General features: G+C 40.7%; 1 protein-coding gene and 1 long non-coding RNA gene across 4 annotated transcripts in view; one reads left to right on the forward strand and one right to left on the reverse strand.

Moving 5' to 3' along the window:
• The window catches only part of LOC309545470, a 1154934-nt gene that overhangs the window by 841541 nt on the left and 286872 nt on the right, over positions 1–26521 (reverse strand). The window lies entirely within an intron of this gene.
• The window catches only part of USP25 (ubiquitin specific peptidase 25), a 226137-nt gene that overhangs the window by 119775 nt on the left and 79841 nt on the right, over positions 1–26521 (forward strand). For all 3 annotated transcript variants that reach the window (XM_082245201.1, XM_082245200.1, XM_082245202.1), the window contains exons 9-13: positions 9798–9871; positions 13866–14014; positions 15866–15993; positions 19358–19453; positions 20956–21117. In XM_082245201.1, coding sequence (XP_082101327.1) covers positions 9798–9871; positions 13866–14014; positions 15866–15993; positions 19358–19453; positions 20956–21117 — 609 coding nt within the window. The remainder of the gene's footprint in view (positions 1–9797; positions 9872–13865; positions 14015–15865; positions 15994–19357; positions 19454–20955; positions 21118–26521) is intronic.

Raw genomic sequence — 26521 nt, forward strand, 5'->3', positions numbered from 1 at the left:
GCTGCAGTTTATCTGTGATGCCTCTTAGGATGCGGCTCCCCTAGTGTGTCAGCTCTCTTTTGGACCGTGGTCCTTCGGCGTGTCTTTTGGCTCAAATGCTGGTGTGCAGATCAGACTCTTAAAAAAAAAAAAAAAAAAAAGGCCTTGACTGATCTTTCCTTTCAATGAGATTGCCTGTTTGGTGCTACCCTGGATGACATCATTAAAGGTCTCACAGGGGGGAAGAGTACTTTTCTTCCGCAGGCTACTAAGGGCAAGGACCCTCATCCTAAACATAGCCCTTCTTCTCTGCTCATAAGATTCCGGTTTTGTCCCTCAGGGTCGACTGACATGGGATCAGAGCCCTTGGGGGCCTCCTCTGGAGGATCCAAGCGAACTTGGTCCGGCAAGTTAAGTGCGGGCTTATCCAGACCTTCAGACAAGGCCCCCTTCACCAAGGTGCGCCCTCCACTCGTATCTGTGGTGGAGGATGTCTTTACTGCATCCCGGACCTCGTGGACCCCCCTGGTACAAGAACAAGTGGGTCAACGAGGTTCTTCGGTCCAGCTACAAGATAGTTTTGTTACCCTCAGATATGGTTCTTCCAATGTGCGCCTGTTCCTGGTCCGCTTACAGGCTTTTTGAGGGGGTTTTACTTTTACTTTAAAGGGCAGAAGTTCAAAATTGAGTCCATTCGCACCGTGGTGGCTTCCCGGCATCAAGGGGATTTTCTTGCCTCCATCGACATCAAGGACGCTTACCCATTCCAATATGTGTAGGTCTCCAGAGCTTTCTCCGCTTTGGTGTGGGAAAGGAGCATTATCAGTTTGTGGCATTATCCTTTGGTCTCCCCTCTGCTCCTCGGGTCTTCACAAAAGTATTAGCCCTGGTGCTAGCTTTTTTACGCCAACAGGGGATATCGGTACTGGGCTACTTGGACAACCTCTTCCTGCGAGCAAATTTTCCTACTGCTCTGGTGGAAAACCTTGAAATCGTCATACGAGCTTGAGGGTGTTTGGCTGGATTCTGATTTTTCAGAAGTCTGCTCTGGTTCCGTCCACAAAACTGGACTATCTGGGTCTGACTCTGGACTCTGACTTAGCCAGAGTGCTCTTTCCTCTGTGCAAACTCCAGAAATTGCAAGCTGCAATTAGTCCCCTGCTGTCCAGCAGATGGTCATTCCTTTCTGAATTGCATGCAGGTTCTGGGCCTGCCTGTGTCTACCTTCAAGACTGTTCTGTCTGCACAGTTCCATACGAGGTCCCTGCAAAGGGACAGTCTGGCCAAATGGGACAAGAATCCGCAGTCTCTGGACTTTCAGATCTGGCTGAGCCGGGGGAACGAAAGAGCCCCTGATATGGGGGCTTTGTTCTCCGGCGCTTCGGCTGGGCAATTCCTTCCTCCCCTTGTATTGGACAGTGGTCACCATGGATGCCAGCCTATTCAGCTGGTGAGGCGTCCTCGGCAAAAATTCTGCTCAGGGGCTCTGGGCACTAGAAGAGTCCAGACTACCGATCAATTTCTTGGAACTCCGAGCGATCATATTGTGCCTGGAACATTGAACGAATCGTCTTCAGGGATGTCCAGTGCGCATTCAATCGGATAATGCTACAGCCGTGGCTTTATGTCAATTACCAGGGGGCACAAGAAGTGTCCTGGTGGCTCTGGAGGTAGCCGGCATTCTAAGGTGAACAGAACGGTTCGTTCCAGCCCTCTCCGCCGTACACATTCCCGGGGTGGAAAACTGGCAGGTGGATTACTTCAGTCAGCAGGCGTTGGACCAAGGGGAGTGAGTGGTCCCTTCATTCGGAGGCGTTTCATCAGGTATGTCTCTGGTGGGGCATCCCCGAGGTGGATCTGTTGGCGTCCCGGCTCAACAGAAAGGTGCAGAGGTTTGTGGCTCAGTCACGAGATCCTCTGGCGGATATACGCCTTCCCTCCTCTCAAGCTTCTGCCAAGACTTCTACATACGATCGAGGCAGAAGTAATTCCGGTCATCTTAGTTGCCCCAGAATGGCCTCGCAGGGCATGGTATGCCGATCTGGTGAGGCTGGTCGCCACGTTTCTTGGAAACTTCCTCTCAGGGAGGATCTGTTGTCCCAAGGACCAATCTTCCATCCTACTTTACAGTCGCTTGCTTTGACGGCTTGGCTGTTGAACGCCAGGTGCTGATGGATAGAAGTTTTGTCTGAGTCGGTGATTCCAACGCTATTAAAAGCTAGGAAATCTACTTCTAGAAAGATCTACTATCGTGCGTGGAAGAAGTACATTGTGTTGTGAGAGTTTCTTGGGGTTCATCCTCATTCTTTTTGGGGCTCAGTTCTTGACCTTCCTTCTAGAGGGCTTAAGTAGAAACTGGCCTTGAGTACTATCAAAGGCCGGGTGTCAGCCTTAGCGGCCTTCTTTTAACGGTCCTTGGCCACACACTCCCTGGGGCGTACCTTTCTTCAGGGAGTTTGGCACTTGGCTCCTCCAGTGCGGTCTCCATTATCGAATTGAGACCTCAATTTGGTGCTCTGTCCTCCAGAAGCCTCCTTTTGAGAATCTTCGGGAGATTACCCTGCTCAAGCTGTCCCAAAAGGTGGCCTTTTTGGTGGCTATCACCTCTGCGTGCAGGATGTCTGGATTGGCGGCGTTATCCTGTCGGTCACCTTTCTTGGTTCACAGAGATAAAGTGGTTCTTTGCCCCTGTCCGTCGTTCCTTGCAAAGATTCTCTGATTTTAATTTGAATGAAAACATTGTGTTGCCTTCTTTGTGTCCCAGGCCAACATATCCTAAGGAAATTGATTTTGCATGTCTTGGATGTGGATTGGGCAATTATGATGTTCCTGGCAGCTACAGAGGCTTTTAGGAAGTCACTCACTATTTGTGCTCACGGATGGGCCTCAGAAAGGGTTGTCTGTTTCCTCTGGGACCATTTCCAAATGGATCAGACAGATGGTGATTCAGGCCTATTCCATCAGGGGTCAGGTTCCTCCTTCCCCTGTCAAGGTACACTTTACTCAAGCGATCAGTGCCTCCTGGGCCTTCGGTCATCAGGCCTCAGTGATGCAGGTTTGCAAGGCATGCATCTGGTCGTCAGTGCACACTTTCACAAAGTTCCATAAAGTGGATGTGTTGGCACATGCAGATGCTTCCTTTTGGCTGCAAGGTTTTGCAAGCTGCTGTTTAGAGGACCTGGTCCTCTTTGAGGGTGTTTGTTTTTTCAGGTGAGCTGCAGTTGTTTTGGTTGAGCTCCTGTTTACCTGGTTGGCTATAGTTAGCCTTCGGAATTTATTTTTCTCTGTTCTCACCCCTCATGTTTTAACACTGCTTTAGGATGTCCCAATGGTTAAGAAGATCAGGAGGAGCTGTGTCCGTCAATGAACGAAAGAGAAATTAGGATTTTTGACTTACTGTAAAATCCATTTCTCTGATCATTGACGGACACAGCACCAACCCCTCTGTGGAGTTGTATTTCTTATGACACTGCTTGTAACAAAACTGAGTACCTATAGCAGAGATAGGGAGTATACCCCCTGGGACTGCCCATAGGCGGAGCCAGACTTTTTTCTACCTAGTGCCCTACTCCAGTAGGGAGGCAGTATAACCAATGATTTAGAAGATCAGGAGCTGTGTATGTCAATAAACATCAGAGAAATAGATTTTACGGTAAGTCAAAAATCCCATTTTTTGGCAACCTGACTAATGTATTTTTTTGGGGAATTAAGGTTGTATTGAGGAACCAGGATATTTTAAAATGAACCACCCTAAATTACATAGGTGTAAACAATGGTACAGAATGTTCCATGCGCTTAAATGCAGTTCAAAGTGTGCCTAAACAGACCATTTGGGTTCAGTTACTGATATTACTAGCTGCTGTTGTGGATAAAATGAGGTCTGCTTATCAGTGGCAATCAATCCGTTTCCATTTCCTGAAGCGTTAATGTACTGATCCCACATGTTGGTATTGCTGAATAGTAGGAGATAAACTAGACCTAAGCCCAGTCACTAAAATCTCTTAAGTGCGTGACATTTCAAAAACTGTTTTCAGACTTTTCAAGTCTGCACCTCTCATTAAATAATACCTGGTAATCCTAACATCATAAGGGTCCTTGTTCAGACATTTCTTGTCTGGCGTGACAACTGTCATGGCTCTGCATTGTCACCCTTTCACATGTGCCCCTGCTGGAGGTTACAAGAAGCTGCACTGACCGACTTTGTATGGTCCACTGTTGTTGTTATTGGTTAAAGGGCGCAAAACAATTATTTGCTGCTGAAGAACAAATGCACTGAGATGCAAGAACAGGGTCAAACATTAAGGAACAAAACAAGTATTTTATTTTAAACCTATATCAAATCTTAAAACGTTCCTGTATCACAGATCTTTGGCAAGTTGGGAAAATGATACATTTCCCCTTGCTGTGATATTGCGGTGGGGTGGCCATAGAGGACATGTTTAAGCACTATCAACTAAAACTTTATCTTTCTTTCCACTTTCTGGGAAATTTGTTGCCTCCGATTTGAGACTGTCAGGCTTCTCCTAGGGCGTGGGTGTCCAACTTATTGACCTCCTTGGGCACGTTTGAAGAAGAGGAATGGTCTTGGGCCACACATAAATTAAACTAACAAAAAGGATAGCTGATGAACAGAAAAAGTATAGCAGATCACAAGTTAACAATCACTGGTAGAGATGACGTACCTATCTACATAATAAAACATCACATTTTTTTTTGTAATATTTTTTTATTATAAAAGTAAAAGAATGCAACATAAAACTAGTGCTAAATGTGACACAGTTTTTGATAAACTAACCAACAATATCTGGTTCGATAGATGAAGTAGCAATTCTCAAGGTGCTCATTAGATATTTTGGTTCTAATTTTGCTCTTCATGTGCTTCATCCTTAAAAATAGTCGCTCACAAATATAGATGTTGCTCGCAACTGATGACCTGAATAAGGCCAGGTTGTGAAGAGTAGGGGATTTTCCTTTGGGAAGGTAAAAGTTCTAAAATTCCAGTAAAGAGACGCTGTCAAATTGTTGTTCCGCTTCATGTCTTCACAAAGTGTAAATGCATTTTTACAAAAAGTCAACCTTTTTTAAGTAAGTTTACTATTTTGTTTTGGGCCACATTCATAGCCATCTTGGGCCGAATGCAGCCCCTGGTCTGCAGGTTGGACACCCCTGTCTTAGTGTATGGGGGTCTCATTTCCTCCCTCTAGTCATATATGCAGAGTTGGTCAAATCAAGACCCACCTGTTTTTGTAACCATATGGGAGGAGTTGGTTCCAATCGCAAAATGTACAACTTGGAATTAAAACTTTGAAACAGCTGGGATTTTACAGAATGTAAATATAAAGGAGGGGGCATACAGTATAAGCTACTAATTAGGTGGTAGTATACCCCAGTTAAGCTGAATAGAAATGTTCCATCTTAACTGCTACAGAAATTGCCCAGGCAGTGTCACCTATAAGCATATATTGAGGGATTGTCTGGTGGCCTTCTCTTTTTGGTACCGTATGAATGGTGCTACCCCCTCCCCCTATTCGCTAAACCGTGACGTAAAACAGATTCATCTAGTGCAGTGGTCTTTACCAAGCTGTCTGAAATTTACATTAATGAACGCATTGTTAATACATCATTGAACACACACTTTAGGCCTTCCAGGAAACGTGGCAGCCTATGAAGACCTTGTACAAGACCACCCACAGCGTTCCATTCCTCACTCTCTATTCGGTCCTACGATGTAGGCTTTGATATTGACAGATTGGCGTATACATTCTATTTATTACAACTGGCGAACCAGAGGGTATATAGCCACTTCTTCTTTCATGTCACCCACCTGGATTGGTCCTTTGAAATCATAGTCATGGCTATTGTTGTTTTACTATGGTTCTACTTTTGCTTTGAGAAGTACCCTTTATATTCAAACTGGTTTTGGGATTCTGGTCTGCATAGCACTAAATGATTGTTCAGAAATGTATACACTTGTACTGGGACAAAAGATTAAAATTGCACTGTTGAACTTACTGTGCCAATTTTTTTTTCCTTTTTATGGTTGCATATGTGTACACTTGGACAGATTAAATAAACTTCAGTTGAAAGAATAGTATGTCAAGTCTTTATGATACACAGTGCTTGATGCAAGCTAAATGTCATTGAGGTAGGGTTTACATTTGTTACTTTAATGAGCTTAGAAGAAAACTCAAAGCAATCTATAGCTTCCAGCCCCTTGTCCCAGCCGGCTGTGGTAATGGCTTACTGGCCTAGCTTGCTGATAATTGCAGCTGCACCTTATATGAAAAGGTTCCAGGTTCTGGCTTGTAACATCTGTGTTTTCCAAGAACACTGACAGCATGCAGAGAATAGAAGGGAGTCCCCCGTTTTGCAGCAAATAGTCGCACTTGTGGCTGTGACAGAGAAACAGCCCATACACATCTGTCACTTCCTTCCTTTGAATATTTGGAGGCTTCGCTCTGCTCCGTGGAGGTTAGTGTGGATTCAGCTCTGCGAGCGATCACTTTTTGTTGTTATAATTGGCTCTTTCACTGTTTAGCAATTCCATAAAGATCATGGCGTTGCCCTTGGGCTGCAAACATTTCCTGACAATTGAAGAGCTCAGCGACATGCACATTACACTGGAGGTGAAAGGGATAATGAAGCAGCAGTAACATGTGAAAGCATTTACTCTGCTCTCCATAGAGAAGGTTATTCAAGAACTCTCACATCGACTTTGTGGTGGTTGGAAAGCTTTTACTTTGCTTCTCACAGCAAGCACAGTACTTCACTGTCACTATCAGTGATTGTGTCAGACAGTACTAAACATTTTTAGACATTCCCCACATAGGGCCCCAGTTATGAAGTATACGTTTGGCCTTATGGTATCCATGCCTTTGCTTTAATTAAAAAAAAAAAGACAAATTAGAAAAGCACAGTATTGTCCATTATGCTCTACCTGCTTTGCAAAAGCAAGTGGAGCATTATTCATATGGATTCAAAGAAAAAAAAAACAAGAGAGCCTGGTTGTGTGACCGGCCTTTCCTCCAATTAGAGGTCTCTGCAGTGCTTTCTCGTAAAAGGAGCAATGTGGAGAAAAAAATCTGCTGTCCAGTGGATAGCTTTGTCAGCTCTCTGCCAAAAATATTGACACCTCTGCACTTCTGTCAGATAATGCACCACTTCGCCCAGAAAATTGTTCCAATTACTAATATTTAGGCATTCTTATGTTTTATTTGTATTGGTATGACACAAAGTGGAGAAACAAAAAGTCAAATCTGACACATTACACACAAAACTCCAAAAATGAACTGGACAAAAATATTGGCACCCTCAATTTATTGTTAGCACACCGCCTAACTCGAAACAATTGCTTTCTGCGACTGTCCGTGCGTTTTACACCTCTCCACTGGAATTTTCTGCCACTTGGCCCTACATTGCACCCCAGAATTCTTTGATAGTCTTTATATTTCATAATGCCAAGATATCTAGTGCCTGAAGCAGCAAAGCAACCCCTAAACATCAGTGGCCCTCCACCATGTTTGACTGTAGGGACTGTGGTCTTTTGTTTAAAGAGCTCATTTCTTTTTCTGAAAACAGTAGAATGATGGGCTTTACCATAAAGCTGTAACTTAGTTTTGTCCGCAGCACATTCTCCCAAAAGGATTTTGGCTTTCTCAGGTAAGTTTTGGCAATCTCTTTGATCAGTTTTTCTTTCGTCCACGTCCAGGGAGATTAGCCATCACCTGTAAACTTCTTGACAATCTTGCGCAGAATGGTCACAAGAACTTTAAGATTTCTGGAAATGGACTTGTAACCTTGAGATTGTCCATGTTTTTCCACATTTATAGTTCTCAAATCCTCAGACAATTCTTTGCTTCTTTTTCTCTTCTCCATGTCCTGTGTGGTACACTAAGACACACAACAGAAGGGTTGACTCAATGTTTTACCATTTTAACTGGTTTACTCTATTGTCATCACCTGTTGCTACAGGTGAGTTTAATTACAAATAAAAGCAGCATCAAACTTTGGAATGCAATTGTTTGTTACAATTTTGGGAAGGTGCCAATAATTGTTTGCGTGTAATGTCATTTGGTTTTTTGTTTCTCCACTTTTTTTGTGTCCTACCATTTCAAGCAAAGGAAATAAACAAGAGAATGCCTAAACATTTGTAATTGCAACAATTTTCTGGGTGAAGTGGTGCATTGTCGGACAGAAATGCAGGGGTGCCAATATTTTTGGCCATGAATGTACATAGGCCCCTAAGTCATTTTTTGTTTAACCACTTGGCGCCCGTGCAATAGCCGAAAGATCGCTGCATGCTGGGAGGGCGTACATGGACATTCTCCTGTGCTCCTGCTGCCCACATGCCCTGTGGTCCCCGAGTCCTTGGGACTCGGCTGATCACAGATCGGAGTATAGGGCCGATCATGGCCCTTAACCACGTAATTAGCTGATCACATGATGTAAACAGAAGCTGGTCATCTGCTTTTTTTTTCCCCTCTCTCTGACAGCATGAGGAGAAAAGAATACAGTAGATTACCGGCTTCTGAAAGAGCGACATTGGTAACAGTGGTATTGCTAATTAGTGTCCACCAGTGCCACCTACCAGTACATAGAAACATAGAATGTGTCGGCAGATAAGAACCATTTGGCCCATCTAGTCTGCCCAATATATCTGAATCCTATGAATAGTCCCTGGCCCTATCTTATATGAAGGATAGCTTTATGCCTATCCCATGCATGCTTAAACTCCTTCACTGCATTTGCAGCTACCACTTCTGCAGGAAGGTTATTCCATGCATCCACTACTCTCTCAGTAAAGTAATACTTCCTCATATTACTTTTAAACCTTTGCCCCTCTAATTTAAAACTGTGTTCTCTTGTGGTAGTTTTTCTTCTTTTAAATATGCTCTCCTCCTTTACCGAGTTGATTCCCTTTATGTATTTAAAAGTTTCTATCATATCCCCTCTGTACCCATAAGTGCTGCCTATCATTGCCACCTACTAGTGTCCATCAGTTCCACCTATTAGTGCCCATCAGTGCAGCCTATCAGTGCCCACCAGTGCAGCCTCATCAGCACACATCAAGAAAGGAGAAAAATTACCTGTTTGGAAAATTTTATAACAAACTTTTTCTTTTTCAAAATGTTCGGTCTTTTTTTTGTTTAGCAAAAAAAAAAAAACCCACTGGTGATATAATACCACCAAAAAAAGCTCCATTTGTGTGAAAAAAAAATTATTTTGTCATTCAAAGTTTGACAGCACTGAAAGCTGAAAATTGGCCTGGTTAGAGATCCAGTTACAGCAAGAGGTTAGAGATCTAGTCACCAACCCCAAAAATATGTAGAAAAGGAATCTCCGATATCTATCTGCATACTTGTTTTGATTTAGTGACTACAAGTATTGAAGCCATAGGGTTGGCCTTGATTGCCAGAAAACTAACTTTAGATGGGTCTTTCTCTCATGACCATTTTTTTTTTTTTTTTTTTAATTCCAAAATACCCTTTCGTGAATTTGTGATGCAATATTTAAATCTGTAAATATTGCCTTTTAAGAAGAGTTCCATGTTACTTTAGTGCATTGGAAGTGTAAACCACTCTTGGAAAAAAAAGAGGTGCTGGGTTAAATTGCCCATAGGAACCAGTGAGAGAGCTTGTTTCAAGATTTCAGACTAGGTTAGATGATGAAAGCTAAAATATGATTTGTGTAGACAAATGTCCTGTGTGCCTTTGCCATAGCTTATACAGTTCTTTGTTTTAAACCTATATAAAACTATGATTCAATATGTAATTTTCCTTAATGAAGTGCAACATTTTTGTAATTTTATTTTTCTCCAGGGATGGAGAAAAGCCAAAGAACCCAATGGTGGAGCTGTTCTATGGGCGATTCCTGGCAGCGGGTGTCCATGAAGGTTGGTCATTTTATATACTTCATGGAAAAATTTGCAAAAACATTGTGTTCAGAGTAGAAACCTGCGAAACCTGCAAAAGAACCTATAGAATGGCTTCAGAATATAATCCTTTCAGGTTTTAAACATCTATTTCAAACTGTGAACTGATTGGGAGGTTGTACTTGTATGCTCTGCTTGATGCCTAAATTGATTTTTCAGGAGAAAACAAAACTCTATCCACTCACTTACAGAGAGTGAAATGCTGAATAATGTTCACTTCTCATCTGATTAATTTCTACATTTGGGAAAATGGACTGTGTGAAGCCTAGTCCCTTATCAGTATTTCTCTATATTTATGTCCGTGGTGTGGAATGTCAAACAACCTTATATAGGTCTCAGTCAGGTGTTCAAAACATTTTGCTATATATATATATATATATATATATATATATATATATATATATATATATATATATATATATATATATATAGTGTGCGTATGCATGCACACTCACAACAATCAGCCATAACATTATGACCCTTCGCCTAATTCTGAATATTGAGGAGGTTCCCCTTTTGTTGCCAAAACAGCCCAGACTGTCAAGGCATGGACTCCACTAGAATCTGAAGCTATGCTATGAAATCTGGCACCAAAGCAGGCCAGTGGCACAAATCCTTTCAGTCCTGTAAAGTTGTGAGGTAGAGTCTTCACGGATCAGACCTCCCATAGTGCATCTTGGTGCCATCTCTTCCCCAGGTAAGCAATGCACACGCGCCCAGCCATCCACATGTTGTAAAAGGAAACCTGGTTCATCAGACCAGGCCAACACCTTCCATTGCTCTGTGGTACAATTCTGATGTTCACTGTGGATACTGGTCAGCAGGGGCACCCTGTCAAGTCTGCGAATGGGACTACATGGGCAAGCCTTCGCTCCTGACCTGCAATAAGTGAGTTACATAGTTAGTGAGGTTGAAAAAAGACATCAGTCCATCCAGTTCAACCTATGATGTGTGTGTGTGTTTGCTTTTAACCGTACATTGTATACCCCTGTATGTTGTGATCTCTAAGGTGCCCATCTAATAGTTTTTTGAAACTATCAATGCTCCCTGCTGATACGACTGCTTGTGGAAGAGAATTCCACATCCTTACCGCTCTTACAGTGAAGAACCCCTTACGCATTTTAAGGTTAAACCGCCTTTCCTCTAGTTTTAGTGAGTGGCCACGTGTCTTATTGTATTTCCTTACTCTGAATAGTTAGTTCCTTATGCTAGGGTCGCCAGTACAGTATTTGTACATTGATATCATATCCCCCCTCAATCGTCTCTTCTCCAGAGAGAATAGGTTCAGTGCATGTAGTCTTTCCTCATAACTGATGTCCTCCATTCCTCTAATTATTTTTGTTGCCCTTCTCTGGACTCTTTCCAATTCCAGCACATCCTTCCTGATGACCGGTGCCCAGAACTGTACAGCATACTCCAGATGTGGCCGGACCAGAGTCTTGTAGAGCGGGAGAATAATCTCTTTATTTCTGGAGTGAATCCCCTTTTTTATACATCCCAGTATTCTGTTGGCTTTGCTTGCAGCTGCTTGGCATTGCATGCCACTGCCAAGTCTGTTGTCTACCAGTACCCCCAAGTCTTTTTCCATCCTAGACTCCCCCAGAGGTTCCCCCCCTATTGAGTAGCTTGCTTTCTGGTTTCTGGCCCCCAAGTGCATTACTTTATATTTTTCAACATTAAACCTCATCAGCCATGTAGTTGCCCTCCCCGTTATTTTGTTCAGGTCCGCTTGTAAGGTTTCCACATCCTGCATAGAAGATATTGGCATGCTTCAGCCAGATAATACGCCGAAGGACCACAGCTGAGACAGACAGTCTGGAACAGTCTGAGTCTTAGCTGCCCATGACCCTGTCACTGGTTTTCCTTCCTTGGACCGCTTTTGGTAGATCTGGATCACTGCAAACCGGGAACATTGCATAAGAGCTGCAGTTTGGAGATGATCTGGCCCAGTTGTTAAGCTATTACAATTTGGCCCTTGTCAGTCACTCAAACCCTTACACTTGCACATGTTTTTCTACTTTCAACACATCAACTTCAGGGACAACATATTCACTTGCTGCCTAATTTATCCCACCAACTTTCAGTTGTCATTGTAATAAGATAATCTGTCATTCACTTTATATGTCAGTGGAGAGAATGTAATGGCTGATCAGGGTGTGTAAAATTTTAATAAAGCCCATAGTTTCAGATACATGTGGTTTGATGTCTGTGGTGTCGACTAGTTTTGACAGCAGTTTTTTTTTTTTTTTCATTGGGTCACTGGCTGCCATAGTGGAATTTCCCAGTAGAATTATTTAAGGATGATCTGACTGCTGATTTTGCAGTTGTACGGGTCACAATGATACATGGGCTTTCCTAAATTGCATGGATGCATGTGTAAGGAGCTGCTCAGGGTTCATGATAGGAATGTTGTCGTCATAAAGTGACCCCGCAATATATTTTAAACATGCAGAAACATATACCCTGTAAAGGAAGAGTGTACATTTTTACCTGTATGCTGCTGGAGCTGCTAAATTATCTATTCCAGTAGGGTTGTTCCCCAGTCTGCTGGGAAACCAATACCACCAGGAGTGTCCTTCTCCTTTGTCTAACCTGGTCCTCCCCGTGCAGTGATTTAGATGTCAGCAGGAGGAACCTATGAAGGTTACGGGGGACCCAGCAGATTGATGCTCCTGAAATGTGTTTCTGAAGATATAAAATATGACGGGCCACTTTAGGAGGACGGTTTAAGGTTTATTAGAAAGTGTTCCTTACTTAGTGCAGTACTTCAGCTGAGCTGCCACATATTTGTCACCTGACTTTTAACTTTAACAACCAGCCTCCATAATACTGTAGAAGACTGATTATGCTGTAACCATGACCCTATTACAGCCTCTTGTGACTTGTGTGTGAGATGCAAAAGTCAGGAGAACAAGCGAATGCAAAGTGGTCAAGGGCATAAGGCAATGCAGAGTGTAGTAATGCATAGCAACCAATTGCATTTTAAATTACTGTAATCCTATCAGTTTAAGGAAAAATCAACACTTTTTAAAAACATTAATATAACATAATTGCTAAACAATTAATTTTTTAAACATATAACATAATTTCTAAACAATTAATTTTTTAAACATATTTGATTACAAGTTACGTTTCCATTTCAATTCCCAGCTGCTGTGATTTTCTAAGACAGTCAAACATTCAAATGTTGGTTCCTTGCAATGTTACCTCCTGAAGGCATTCCATACATCGCTGCTGTGCTGAACGCCCCTAACAATCTTAATTACCGTATGTGTCATCGGTAGATTGCTTTTCTCAGAAGTCTGCACTAAAACCCATCAAATTTCAGGCATCTACCACATAGAGATACAGATATTTGTGTTTATACTCAGCCCTGATGCATTGAAGAGCCACTCTGACATTATCTGGCGTTTGAGTGGTCAGAGGACCCCAAGGATTTCTTAGCTGAGGGCATGTTGGCTATTTTTACTTATTTTTATCCTGATTTTTGAATAGGAGGGAGATCACTTGATTAAGAGACAGTATTACATTGTAGTTCTTTCTTCCTGGGGGGTGAGGGTTGGCTGCTTCCGGAACCCTTCATGGAGAATTGCCAGTGACAAGGGTACTTGGCATTCCTCAGATATTATGGAACTGATGTCACATAGAAAAGCCTTGTCCTCAGCTACAAAAGATGTTTACAGGCAAAAGCTTTTTTCTTTGCTAACAAGGACATGGGCAGCTTGTTTATCTGTCTATTTCATTTATCACAAATCTGAATGATGAACCCTCTGTTGTCTCTAGCATTCAGCTTCAGGTTGCAATGGGCATCTTTCAGGGACAGATAAATGAGAATTTCCCTGACTATAAGGGACAACTTATTTTTATTAGTTTTAAGAAGATATTTTGAGGACCAGTTGACAAGTGTGTACACTCTTATTTCCTGTCCTTGTTAATGTTTGATTCTCTCGCTAAGGAAAGAAATTTGAAAACACGGAGATGTTTGGGCAGTATCCTCTCCAGGTGAATGGATTCAAAGACTTGCATGAATGTCTAGAGGCTGCCATGATAGAGGGAGAGATTGAGTCATTACATTCAGAGAACTCAAGCAAGTCTGGTCAAGAGGTGAGAAATACTGGAGAATTAGTTATTTATACTTGGATTGCAGACAGTTTGTATGCACCCTCCAAATCCACAAAATGTATCTTAAAGTGGAACTTTAACCATAACTTGATAAAAAAAAAAATTATTCTTTAGAAAGGAACATACATTCCACATAAATAATTATGCTACCAAAATTTGTGTGTGCGGTAAATTGCCTCCAGCATTGTTCCTGTTTTGTCTTGCTGGAGGCTGCCATTTTGTTTAAACCCCAGAGCCCCTGAACAGCAGTAAATTCTTAGGCTGTCGGCAAATCTGCCTCTACAAATTTGGTACGGTGTCTAAAAATAGAGATCACTTACACCCAACAATATATTTTTTTTTTGCTTCTTTAAGAAACTATAGAGTCCCTCATATACAAATGTCTTGCATTCCAGAAATGCACTGGGACCTTCTAACTTGGAATGTGTGAGATGTATGTGGAGCCTGGTGGTTGAATACAGACAGGAGCTCAATGAGGCCTTTGCTTGGCAATCCTGCTGTATCAAACTGCAACACAACAGCATCCCATGTTATAAAAAAAAGTGTCATGCCATCGCCCAGCACTTGTACTGTGTTAGCACTTTATATTAATCTTTCTGCTACCCATTCGCACCAACTTCAAACTCAGCTTTTTGATAGCAGAAACCTTCAAATGTATATACAGAAAAACCATTAAGAAGTTGTTGAAGGGACCAGGACTAAGCCATGTGTGTGGCCAGCATTATGCTGAGGTCAATAAACAGTCTTTCATAGCAATTTCTTTCCTTAACTTGAATTTACATTGTGCAACTTTGTTACTGTCAGAATTAAAAAAAAAAAAATCTAGTTTCAGGAAAGCAGGTTTTTTATTTCCCTTTAATTGCTTTCCTTGGGGTTGTGTAGAATGTTTCCTATGCCTAGGGGATATTAATACATATTTCTCCGTGAAGGCTTTTGCACTTCTCAACCATATCAGCACTTGCGGAGTACTCTGTGTGGATTACAGAACACCTCCCCCTAAGTTATGAAAATGAGGGAGGAGTGTCTTTTAATCCTCAAAACACTTCCTGTCCTAAGGGGACAAGGCTGCCTAGGACAGGAAGCATGTTAGTGGCAGGATCACAACGTAGAAATATAAGCAATCTAAAAACCTGAAAATACACCCATCACATCCAAGTGGTGCAGTTGGCCACATGTATCCATATATGGGTGCTTTTTTTATGGTTTTTGTTCTTGTATTTCGAGCATACTTATGTTACAGGTTTTGCAGTGTTTTACCTTGGAAGTAATTTTTGCTTTTTTTTTTTTTTAATTTCTGAATGTTTGCTCACCTAATACATAACTTCTGTATTGAATATGGAGATTGGAAGAGTAACAATTAGAAGATGCTCTATATTTAATTTGTTTTCAGAACTCTTTGCTTAATAATTGTTACGGTAGGATATCATCTACATAGGGAGAGCATTAATAGGTCACCAGGTTAATATATATGCACCATAACAGAGCAGTAACCCAGAATTACTGTGTGGCGCTGCAAAGAAGGAAGCAGACCCTGCTGTCACCTTGCATAGATAAAATTGCAAACCATACAGTAGAAACATTACCACGGTGATAGCATTATTTTTATGAAGTTGGCGTTGCTTATAAATTCAATCTTAAATAAAAAAATTACCTGGGAAAAAAAAAAATTAATTCCCTTAAGAATATAAAGGCATCTAACTGATATTGACTTTCTTGCAAAATATGATTCCGAAAGGAGCAGTCAGATTTTCTTGTGTATAGGTAATGTGCACACATTTTTATTTACTATAGGTTGAAGTAAAATGTATTATTTTTATGCTTAATTTGTGACAGCACTGGTTCACAGAACTTCCACCTGTACTGACATTTGAGCTGTCCAGGTTTGAGTTTAATCAAGCTTTGGGAAGGCCTGAGAAAATCCACAACAAGCTAGAGTTTCCACCATGTCTATACATGGATAGGTAAGTACTCACATCATTCATTTTGGTTGTGAGCGCTGATGAGAAAGTATTTAAGTTTATGAATGCCTCCATAGCCTGCAAAGTGCGTTGCTTGCTCGAGGAAAGGTAAGGCTCTCTTCACACAATGGAGGTATGACCACACACATGCTTTTATACATGTTTCTGGCAGCAATATCCTGTCTTGTGTTCTCATCCTTAGGCCTCATGCTCACTGCAGTGGTAAAACCCCCCCCTTTTTACAAGCGTTTTGAGATCCCCCCCGGCTTCAAATGCTCCTCTGTTGACCTATGCGTCCATGCACACATAGGCTTTTAGAGGGGCATTTAGAGGTGGGAATCTGAGCACACCAAAATCGCACTCAGGAGAGAAACATTTGGGCAGAAAAAATGCCCAAATACGCCCAAATGCTAGACACATTTAGCGCTTGAGCACTTATTCATTTTAGAGCCAGAATAAATTATTTTGGGCAATGAAATTAATAAACTCTCAAATGCTTAACACTATTGAATGTGGAGCTGTACAATGTACAATTTAGAAGTATTTTCCTGTCCGTCGTGTGTTCAGCTGCCCATAGATATCAATAACTGTATGCCGGTAAACATGCAGATGAGTATAGATGTATGACCATGGACGCAGGCTGTCTGAAGCCTGGGGCATACTTCTTTGCACATGTCTACCCAAGTATGTGCGTATACCTACGCGCACAGCCATTGATTTTTATTGGAATCTGTACGCAGCTCATGAACACCCAAAATTTATGTTCAGTCCCAGGCACCAATGTGCATGAGGCCTAATTCTGCCCTTTTAAGTTGTACAGGGCCATCAATTTAACCCGTTTCAAGGTTGCAAATAAATTTGCTCAAACGGCTTAAACGAGGGGAGAGGACATGAAGGGCCTTGCCAGTTTGGTCTAATGTTTAGCCTGGGGACAGACGGGGTATAGGAAGCTGGGGAGCTACAGGCTCTGAATCGTGATGAAACCTTCTGGGTATACACTATAGTGTGGTAAGTGCAGAATGAGACTACAAATATCTGGCCATGTAAAACTTAGCATATACAGTATCTCACAAAAGTGAGTACACCCTTCACATTTTTGTAAATATTTTATTATATCTTTTCATGTGACAACACTGAAGAAATTACACTTTGCTACAATGTAAAGTAAGGTGTGTTAAAATTGGTGTTATCGTTCTCACTCTCTTACTGGTCACTGGAAGTTCAACATGGCACCTCATGGCAAAGAACTCGGAGGATCTTAAAAAAATAAAAAAATAAAAAAAAGTATTGTTGCTCTACATAAAGATGGCCTAGGCTATAAGAAGATTGCCACAACCCTGAAACTGACCAGCTACTCTACTCAGAACAGGCCTCACCATGGTCGACCAAAGAAGTTGAGTGCACGTGCTTAGCGTCATATCCAGAGGTTGTCTTTTGGAAATAGACGTATGAGTGCTGCCAGCATTGCTGAAGAGGTTGAAGGGGTGGGGGGCCAGCCTGTCAGTGCTCAGACCATACGCCGTACACTGCATTAAATTGGTCTGCATGGCTGTCGTCCCAGAAGGAAGCCTCTTCTAAAGATGATGCACAAGAAAGCCCACAAACAGTTTGCTGAAGACAAGCAGACTAAGTACATGGATTACTGGAACCATGTCCTGTGGACTGATAAGGCAAGGATAAACGTATTTGGTTCTAATGGTGTTAAGCGTCTGTTGCAGCAACCAGGTGTGGTGTACAAAGACAAGTGTGTCTTGCCTACAGTCAAGCATGGTGGTGGCAGTGTCATGGTCTGGGGTTGCATGAGTGCTGCCGGCACTGGGGAGCTACAGTTCATTGAGGAAACCATGAATGCCAAACACACCTCCAAGAGGACCACTGCCTTGCTAAAGAAGCTGAGGATAAAGGTGATGGACTGGCCAAGCATGTCTCTAGACCTAAACCCTATTATCTGTGGGGCATTCTCAAATGGAAGGTGGAGGAGCGCAAGGTTTCTAACATCCACTAGCTCTGGGATGTTGTCATGGAGGAGTGGAAGAGGACTCCAGTGGCAACCTGTGAAGCTCTGGTGAACTCCATGCCCAAGAGGGTTAAGGCAGTGCTGGAACATAATGGTGGCCACACACAATATTGACACTTTTGACCCAATTTGAACATTTTCACTTAGGGGTGTACTCACTTTTGTTGCCAGCAGTTTAGGCATTAATGGCTGTGTTGAGTTATTTTGAGGGGACAGCAAACTTACACTGTTATACAAGCTGTGCACTCACTACTTTACATTGTAGCAAAGTGTCATTTCTTCAGTGTTGTCACATGAAAAGATCTAAAATATTTGCAAAAAAGTGAGGGGTGTACTCTTGTGAGAAACTGTATATGCTTCATACTGGGCCATTTGGAGGTGTTCGGTTGCATGGAGGCGATCATAGCATTTTGCAAGGTTAAGAATGGTAGATTTGTCTTTTTTTATGCCTAATAAATACTGTCGCTGTGTATGTACACCAAAAAAAAAAAAAAACCCTTACCAAAGCCTTGGTTTGAGGTTTATTTTTTGGCCATTGGGATTAAAAACAGACTCCTGTCCTGATAATGTGCTTACATTTTGCTTCTCCCCAAACTCAGGACAAGATGAGTGTTTTTCTCTTGAACAGATTACCAATTCATACAGCTATATCAAGTAATTGGGAGAACATGCAGTGTCTTAAGGAGCAGAGCTTCAATGTTTTAGACCAGACATTGGACTTTTCAGGACTGAATAAATCCAAGATGCCAGACAGCCTAAATGAGAGCCAGTATCCAGCACTATTGCTCAATTTCTGCTGTTTGTGGTATTACATGGTCTCTTTCTCTCTTGCTTGAAATTGTTGATTCTTTAGGCGCCCTTTCACACGGGCAATCCGATCAGGTCCTCTTGTCAGTTTTTCAGGCGGACTTGATCTGAAGGTCCATGCATTCCTTTGGACTGGCGGGTGTAAGCGCACTTGTGTCTGTTTACTCCCACCTACCTCCAGGTCCAATCAGGCCCTCTAAAAAAAAAATGGAGGTGGACTGCGTCCTCTTCTGTTTGGGCAGACCAGATCGGAGGCAACGGAATATGAATAGACAGTCAGTTTACACCTGTCCGCCCATAGAGCAGAGCGGGGGCTGTCCGTGTCCGCTATGCATAAACTGAGTGGACACGGATCTGTTATCCACCCACTCTGCGCCATTCATCGGGGATCAGTGGACCGTGCTGATCAGAATGGAAGGCACCCATGTGAAAGGGCCCCTAAAATGGGAATCTGTAGGATTCTGCTTCGTTTCCGCCTTTTACCATTTTTACAGTATGAGAAATCCATTGTAAAATCATCTTATTTACTTTCTGTATTTTTAGGTATATACACAAAAACAGGGAGATTACCCGGATCAAACGAGATGAGATCAAAAGACTCAAAGAGCACCTCACCGTTTTACAGCAGCGGCTAGAAAGGTACAATATATTCTGCTTTAATCACATAGATAATATAGTGTATTTATCAATATTACAGTGGATGTATTTTTCTCTTTTACACATATATCTGAAAAAACAGAATACAATAGACCAAGCATTCACTTTAAGCCTAGCTTAATTTTTATTTTTTTATTTCAACTCCGCAGTACAGGTACAGTACTTTCAATGAGAAGTGTCTCGTGCTGGTGGCTGCATTCTTCAAATGTTACCTCCTCTTTCATCCCACCCCCTCCTCACATACCCCAGCGGGGGGGGGGCAGATTCGAGCCACTGGACCTGTCATGGGATTTCCCCCCCTCCCCCCTTCCATTTATAAAAGCTGTACTAGAGTTTCCTGCAATGAAAAGGGCTTTATGAATGGAGAAGGCAGACCTTTCATTCGTCCTCTATTCATGAAATAAAGATGTCAAAATCTTGCGCTGTGTTAATTGAAATATTAGAAGGCAGCTAACACAGAAGTAGTATAGCCAACTTAAAACTTAAATATAAGAAAGTGTAGCGCCAAAATAAATAGGCAAAATTATAGGTCCTTCAGAAAATGGCAATCAAGGTCCCTTAATTGTAAACGGTCTGTAGAACTTCAATAAAATCAGCAATAATCCATGGTAGAGGTCACCATTCTAGTGAGGAGTAAAGCAATTGTGTCCAACCAGGTGAACCACCACCAGAAAGATTGCAAACTCTCTTATTTGGCACGGACGTCTTGCTGCTGAGTGACTCCGGGTCACCAGCAGCTGCCTAGGTGAGTTTTTTTTATTGCCTATTTTTATGTTTGTTATACATTTATCTATGGCATAAACCTACTACATTATGAGATGACTTCTGGGCTCTGGGTGAGCCTATTTGTTCCCAGCTGGATCTTGGCTTGAATCCTGGGCGTAAGTGATCCACTGTAATACCTCCAGAGAGATCTCCCTTCGTGTTTGAGGCTTCCATGCTGCTGTAACGGCAGCCATTAAGTCTGGTGAGTTTGCAATCTTTCTGTTGGTGGTGGTTCATCTGGTTGGACACGATTGCCTTACTCCTCACTGGAATGGTGACCTCTACCATGGATTATTACTGATTTTATTGACGTATCTGCTACAGACTAAGGTTTCCAATTAAGGGACCTTGACTGCTATTTACTGAATGGCCTGTCATTATTTTGGATATTTATTTTGGCGCTACACTTTCTTATATCTAGTCATGGAGTGTTTTTGATGAATGATGGGCGGATGAATGGTGTGGATTGAAGAGGCAAAAGCCACACCAGCCAAGGAATGCTTTATTCAATGCAACTACTGTCCCTTGTGCGGATTTAAAAAAACAAAGCTCTAATAATTGAGTTGGTTTCATCATATTTCTATGATTGGTTTTGTATTTCATTCTTTGCTCACCCAGGTGTGGCTTTTGGGGTTTAGAACAAAGCCGTACTTTTTTTTTATTTTCCTAGAAGAAAACTATTGAAAAGCCTTTTTTCCCCGTTTGTTTCAAATGGACAGGTATTTAAGTTATGGCTCTGGCCCCAAACGATTCCCTCTGGCTGACGTGTTGCAATATGCCCTGGAGTTTGCATCCAGCAAACCTGTCTGCACTTCCCCTGTGGAGGATATTGATACAAGTGCGCCACCTAGTGGTCTCTTGGTTACACAACCCATGCAAAGGTAAGGCTGGCACACAATGTTTCCACACTAAAAAGGCTTAAATCTAAATTGGTTTTCCCTGTCTTATTTGTAAGTTTGAAATTGGCAGAAAATGCATTTACAGCTTGGTTTTTTTATTATAGTAACTCAACTGCAAAATTAGCAAACATGGCCTGGTAGTGGGGGGATGCAAATAGAATTATAAGGTGTATCACTTGAGGGATCATCAGTAGGGGGAAGCAGGTCCTGATTCCCCATCTAGGTCTTTAGTTAGACCACAGTTAGAATAATGAGATTGATTTACTAAAACTGGAAAGTGCAAAACCTGGTGCAGCTTCCAAAGTCAGCTTGTTCAATTAAGCTTCGAAAAAAAAAAAAAAACCTGGAAGCTGATTGGTTTCTATGCAGGACTGCATCTGATTTTGCACTCTCTAAGTTTAGTAAATCAACCCTATTGTTTCCAGTTCTTGTGACCTCACTCACAAAAAGATTTTGATAAGATAGAATGAGTCCAGAGATGGACAGCAAAAGCTGTGGAAAGTCTGAGGGATAAAATCAGGAGAAAATCTAGGGACTTTAACCACTTAAGCCCTGGAGGATTTGGCTGCTCAAAGACCAGGGCCTATGTAGCGATTCGGCGTGACTTTAACGGACAATTGCGCGGTCGTGCGACGTTGTACCCAAATGAAATTGACATTCTTTTTTCTTCACAAGCAGAGCTTTCTTTTGTTGGTATTTGATCACCTGTGCGATTTTTATTTTTTGCGCTATAAACAGAGTGTCAATTTTGAAAAAATAAAAATATTTTTCACATTCTGCTATATAACATTCCCAAAAAAAAAAAAAATCTAAATTTTTTAACATTTTTGGACAATTTGTTTTCTGCTACATATTTGTGGTAAAAAAAATCGCAATAAACGTATTTTGATTGGTTTGCGCAAAAGTTATTGCGTTTACTAAGGGAAAGATTTATGTAATTTTTATAGTTTTTTTTTTAACTAGTAATGGCGATCTGTGATTTTTTTTTTTTTTTTTTGCGGGACTGCGACATTGCGGCGGACAGATCCGACCCTTGACTGACATTTTTGACACTTTTGGGAGTACCAGTGACATTACTACAGTAATCAGTGCTATACATATGCACTGTTACTGTAAAAATGACACTGGCAGGGAAGGGGTTAACTTTATTAGAGATGCAGGGGTTTTTTTTTTTACTTTATTTTTATTTGCATATAAAATTTAAGTTTACAACAGTATTTTTCAAATTAAGGTTCACACTTTACATGTTAATGTTATGTAGAAAGAAAATACAGTGATTCATATACTAAGATCTCGTAAATATTTTCCCTTTTCCTCCCTCCCCCCCTTCCCAAAATTCCTCCCCTTCTTGCCAACAACTTCCGTTCTACAGTGCCTCCCCATGGTAGATATGCTTAACTATTTATTTCAATATATTTAGTTGATTTTTTAAATTCTTTCCATTTTCCCCATTTTCTTTTCATGTTTATTGGAATTTCCTCTTGTGTGTTACATATATATTCCATATTAAAGTTGTTATTTATCTTTTTACACCATTCCTTTATTTTCGGGCTCTCCTTTTCTCTCCACTTTTTTGGTATGGTTCCCTTTGCTATATTCAACAAAGTTGGTACAAGAGTCATATTATATTTTTTTAAAGGTGTTATTGTTTTGTGAAAAAGACAGACCCATGGATCGTTTGGAATTTTTATTCCAGTGATTTCTTCAATCAGTTGTCTAACTTCTAGCCAGAAATCTTTTATCTTGGGGCAATCCCAAAATAGATGGTACATTGTACCTATGTTGCCACAATCCCGCCAGCATTTGTCTATCTTGTTTGGTTGGTATTTATTTATTACTTCTGGAGTGATGTACCACCTAAGCAGACATTTATAATTTAATTCTGTTGTACTTACGTCTGTGGCTGTGGATCCGACCATCCTTAGTACAGTCCCAAGTTCCTGTCCTTGCAAGTGTGTCCCAATTTCTTTTTCCCATTTTACTATATATGGAGGTTTTTCCAGACTGTGCCATTCCGTCAGCATTTTGTAGATCTGAGAAACTCCATGCCTTTGCGTGGAAGAATAACTCAGTTTCTCGATGTTATTAAGATTTTTATCCGACCTAATCGGCTGTGGTAATGAGCTGACAAAATGTCTCAGCTGGAGATATCTCCAATCATCTATTTTTATATTTTTATTTTCTTGTTTTAGTTTCTGAAGTGTTTTTATGTGACCTTTGTGTAGGATGTCTTTTAATTGAGTGTTCCCTATCCAATTTCCACCCTTTTCTTCTTTCCCTGGTGGGAAGTATTTAGTGCCATTTAATGCTATCATTGGTGAGTTGTATTCCCATTTCAATTGTTTGTTAATCCCATCCCATATTTTATAAACTACCTTTGTCAGTTCGTGTGCTCCCTGTATTTCCCTATATTTTGGTGGTATCCATATTGTTTTGTGTAAGTGATTATTATTTTGTGCACATTCTATCTCTACCCATCTTTTTTCCCCCTTTTCTATTTTTGTCCAGTCCACCATTCGTGTAATAATTACCGCCTTATAGTACCTTTCTATATCTGGAGTTGCTAATCCTCCTTGTGTTTTACTTCTTGTAAGGATCTTGTACTGTATTCTGGGTTTTTTCCACTGCCATATATATTTTGTCAATAAAGTTCTTATTACCCTGAAGAAAGTTGCGGGGATGTTTATTGGCAACAAGGAGAAGGTGTATAAGATTTTTGGCAAAATAAACATCTTAACAACGTTATTTCTTCCGATCCATGATATTTGACCATTTGATTTCTTTCTTATATCTGTTTTTATTTCGTTCAGTAACGGTATATAATTAGCTTGGTATAGTTTTCCAGTTTGTGGTGTTAAATATATCCCTAAGTATTTTAATTTTTCTTTTGTCCACGTATATGGGAAGTATGTTTTTATTGTTTGTTCTTCCTGGATATTTAACCTTATATTCAAAATCTCTGATTTTATTGGGTTTATTTTAAAGTTTGACAACTTTCCATACTCTTTTAACTCCTTTTGAATGTTTGGAAGAGTAATCCTTGGATTTGTAACGATGAATAATAAATCGTCCGCATAGGCTGCGATTTTGTGTTCGTCTTGGTTTACCGTTACTCCTTTTATGTCTTTATTTTGTCTAATTTTTGCCAATAATGGTTCCAGGGTTAATACGAACAATAGGGGTGATAAGGGACACCCCTGTCTCGTCCCGTTACTCATTCCAAATTTCTCTGATAGGCTTCCGTTTATTTTAATTTTTGCCGTAGGGTTATTATATAATGCCTCTATCCATTGCCTCATTCTTGACCCAATCCCTAAATTTTTTATGGTTTCTTTCATGAAGTCCCAATCCACCCTATCAAAAGCCTTTTCGGCATCAATTGATAACAGGATGGAGGGGACTTCATATTTTTTTGTTTTTTGTAACAGAAGTAGGGTACGAATCACATTATCCTTCCCTTCTCTGCCTGGAACGAATCCAGTTTGATCCGGATGGATCCACATTTTTAGTAACTCTTTTAGTCTTGTTGCCAAGATTTTCGCAAATAATTTTGTGTCTGCGTTTAACAACGCAATTGGTCTATAACTAGAACAGAGGGTTTGATCTTTCCCTTCTTTCGGTATTACCGTAATGTATGCCATTAGAGATTCTTCTCTTAGGTCTTCCTTCCCTATTTTATTCAAATATTTTTGCATTTTTGGAATTAATATTTCTTTGAATCTTTTATAGTACTTTATTGTGTATCCATCCGGACCTGGACTCCTTCCATTTTGAGTAGTTTTTAATGCTTCTCTTATTTCATTTTCCGTAATTGGAGCTTCAAGAAGTTCCAATTTATCTTCTGGAATTTTAGGCAGATCTGCTTCCTTAATATATTTTTGGATATTTATTATTTTTTCCTGTCTTATTTTCGGGGTTTCTTCCTTTCGGACATTGTATAAAGTGCTATAAAAGGCATGAAAGGCTTTAGCTATTCCTGTGGTTGAGTTGATTATTTCGTTTTTACTGTTTTTGATTTTTTCTATGTAATTTTTTGATTTTTTCCTCATCAGTAATCTCGCTAGGGATCTTCCTGGTTTATTTCCAAATTTGTATCTGTATCTAGCAATCTTATTGAAATGGTTTCTAGATTCCTCTTCCAATAGATCTTTTAATTCATCTCTTTTTATTATAAGGTTTTTCTCTATTTCTTTTTTAAATTCTTTTTTATGTTTTTGTTCTAGATCGTATATTTCTTTTATAAGTGTATTAATTTGATTAGTCCTCTCTTTCTTTTTTCTTGACGCACTGGATATTAATATTCCTCGGATATAAGCTTTGTGTGCCTCCCAGAGTGTAGCAGATGCTATTTCTGGTGTGTCGTTCTTTTGAAAATAAAACTCTAGTTCTTTTTCTATTTTATTTCCTATTTCTTCCTCTAAAATTAGTTCTTCATTTAACCTCCATGTTCCCATACTTTTGTGGTGGATCGGTATCTTAATTGTTAAAATTAGAGGTGCGTGGTCTGACAATGTGATTGTGCCTATTTCTGTACTTTCCATAAATTCTAGTAGACGATGGTCAATAAAAAAATAGTCCAGTCTTGAGTACATCGAGTGTATTGAGGAGTAATAAGTGTAGTCTCTTTTTTTTGGATGTTGAATCCTCCATGCATCTACTAGTTGGTTCTGATGTAGTTTTTTCCCTATTTTCCTTAGTTTTTGTTCTCCCAGCATCCTTACACCCGATGTACTGTCGACACTTGGGTCAATACAGAAATTTATATCCCCTGCCATTATCACATAGCCTTTTTTAAAGCTCTCTAGATCATATAGGATTCTCCCCAGATATTCACTTGGTTTTTTGTTTGGATTGTAGATATTGGCTAATGTCAACTCCATCCCCCTTATTTGACGCTTAAGAAAAATATATCGGCCATTTGGATCTGTTTTCATTTCTTCTAGGGAGAATTCTATATTTCTTGCTATTCCTATTGCTACCCCTCTTGCACGCTCTATTGGTGAGTCCCCATAGTACCATTTAGGAAAGTGTTTGGAAAAAAGTTTTATATTCGAGTGGAGAGAAATATGCGTTTCCTGCAGAAAAGCTATATTTGCTGCTTCTCTCCTCAACTCTTCCAATATTTTATATCTTTTTATATGGGAATTTAATCCTCTTACATTATATGTTATTATTTTTAGTTGTTCATCTTTCATTTTTATCTTTTCTACTCGAGCCAGCTCCTCCTTGAACACGGAAGCGCTGGATCGATTTAAATTCCGCTAACAGCATTCTACCCATGTTGTTGGACTGACAAACTTTTAAAATTTCTTTTCCTTTTAGGCAGTGGGGAGTTTCCCTATCTCTACCCCTCCTCCCATCCCTCCACCTCCCCCCCCTCCCCCCC

Source organism: Pelophylax lessonae (assembly GCF_965119305.1).
Source record: "Pelophylax lessonae genome assembly, chromosome: 2".
Taxonomy (NCBI): domain Eukaryota; kingdom Metazoa; phylum Chordata; class Amphibia; order Anura; family Ranidae; genus Pelophylax; species Pelophylax lessonae.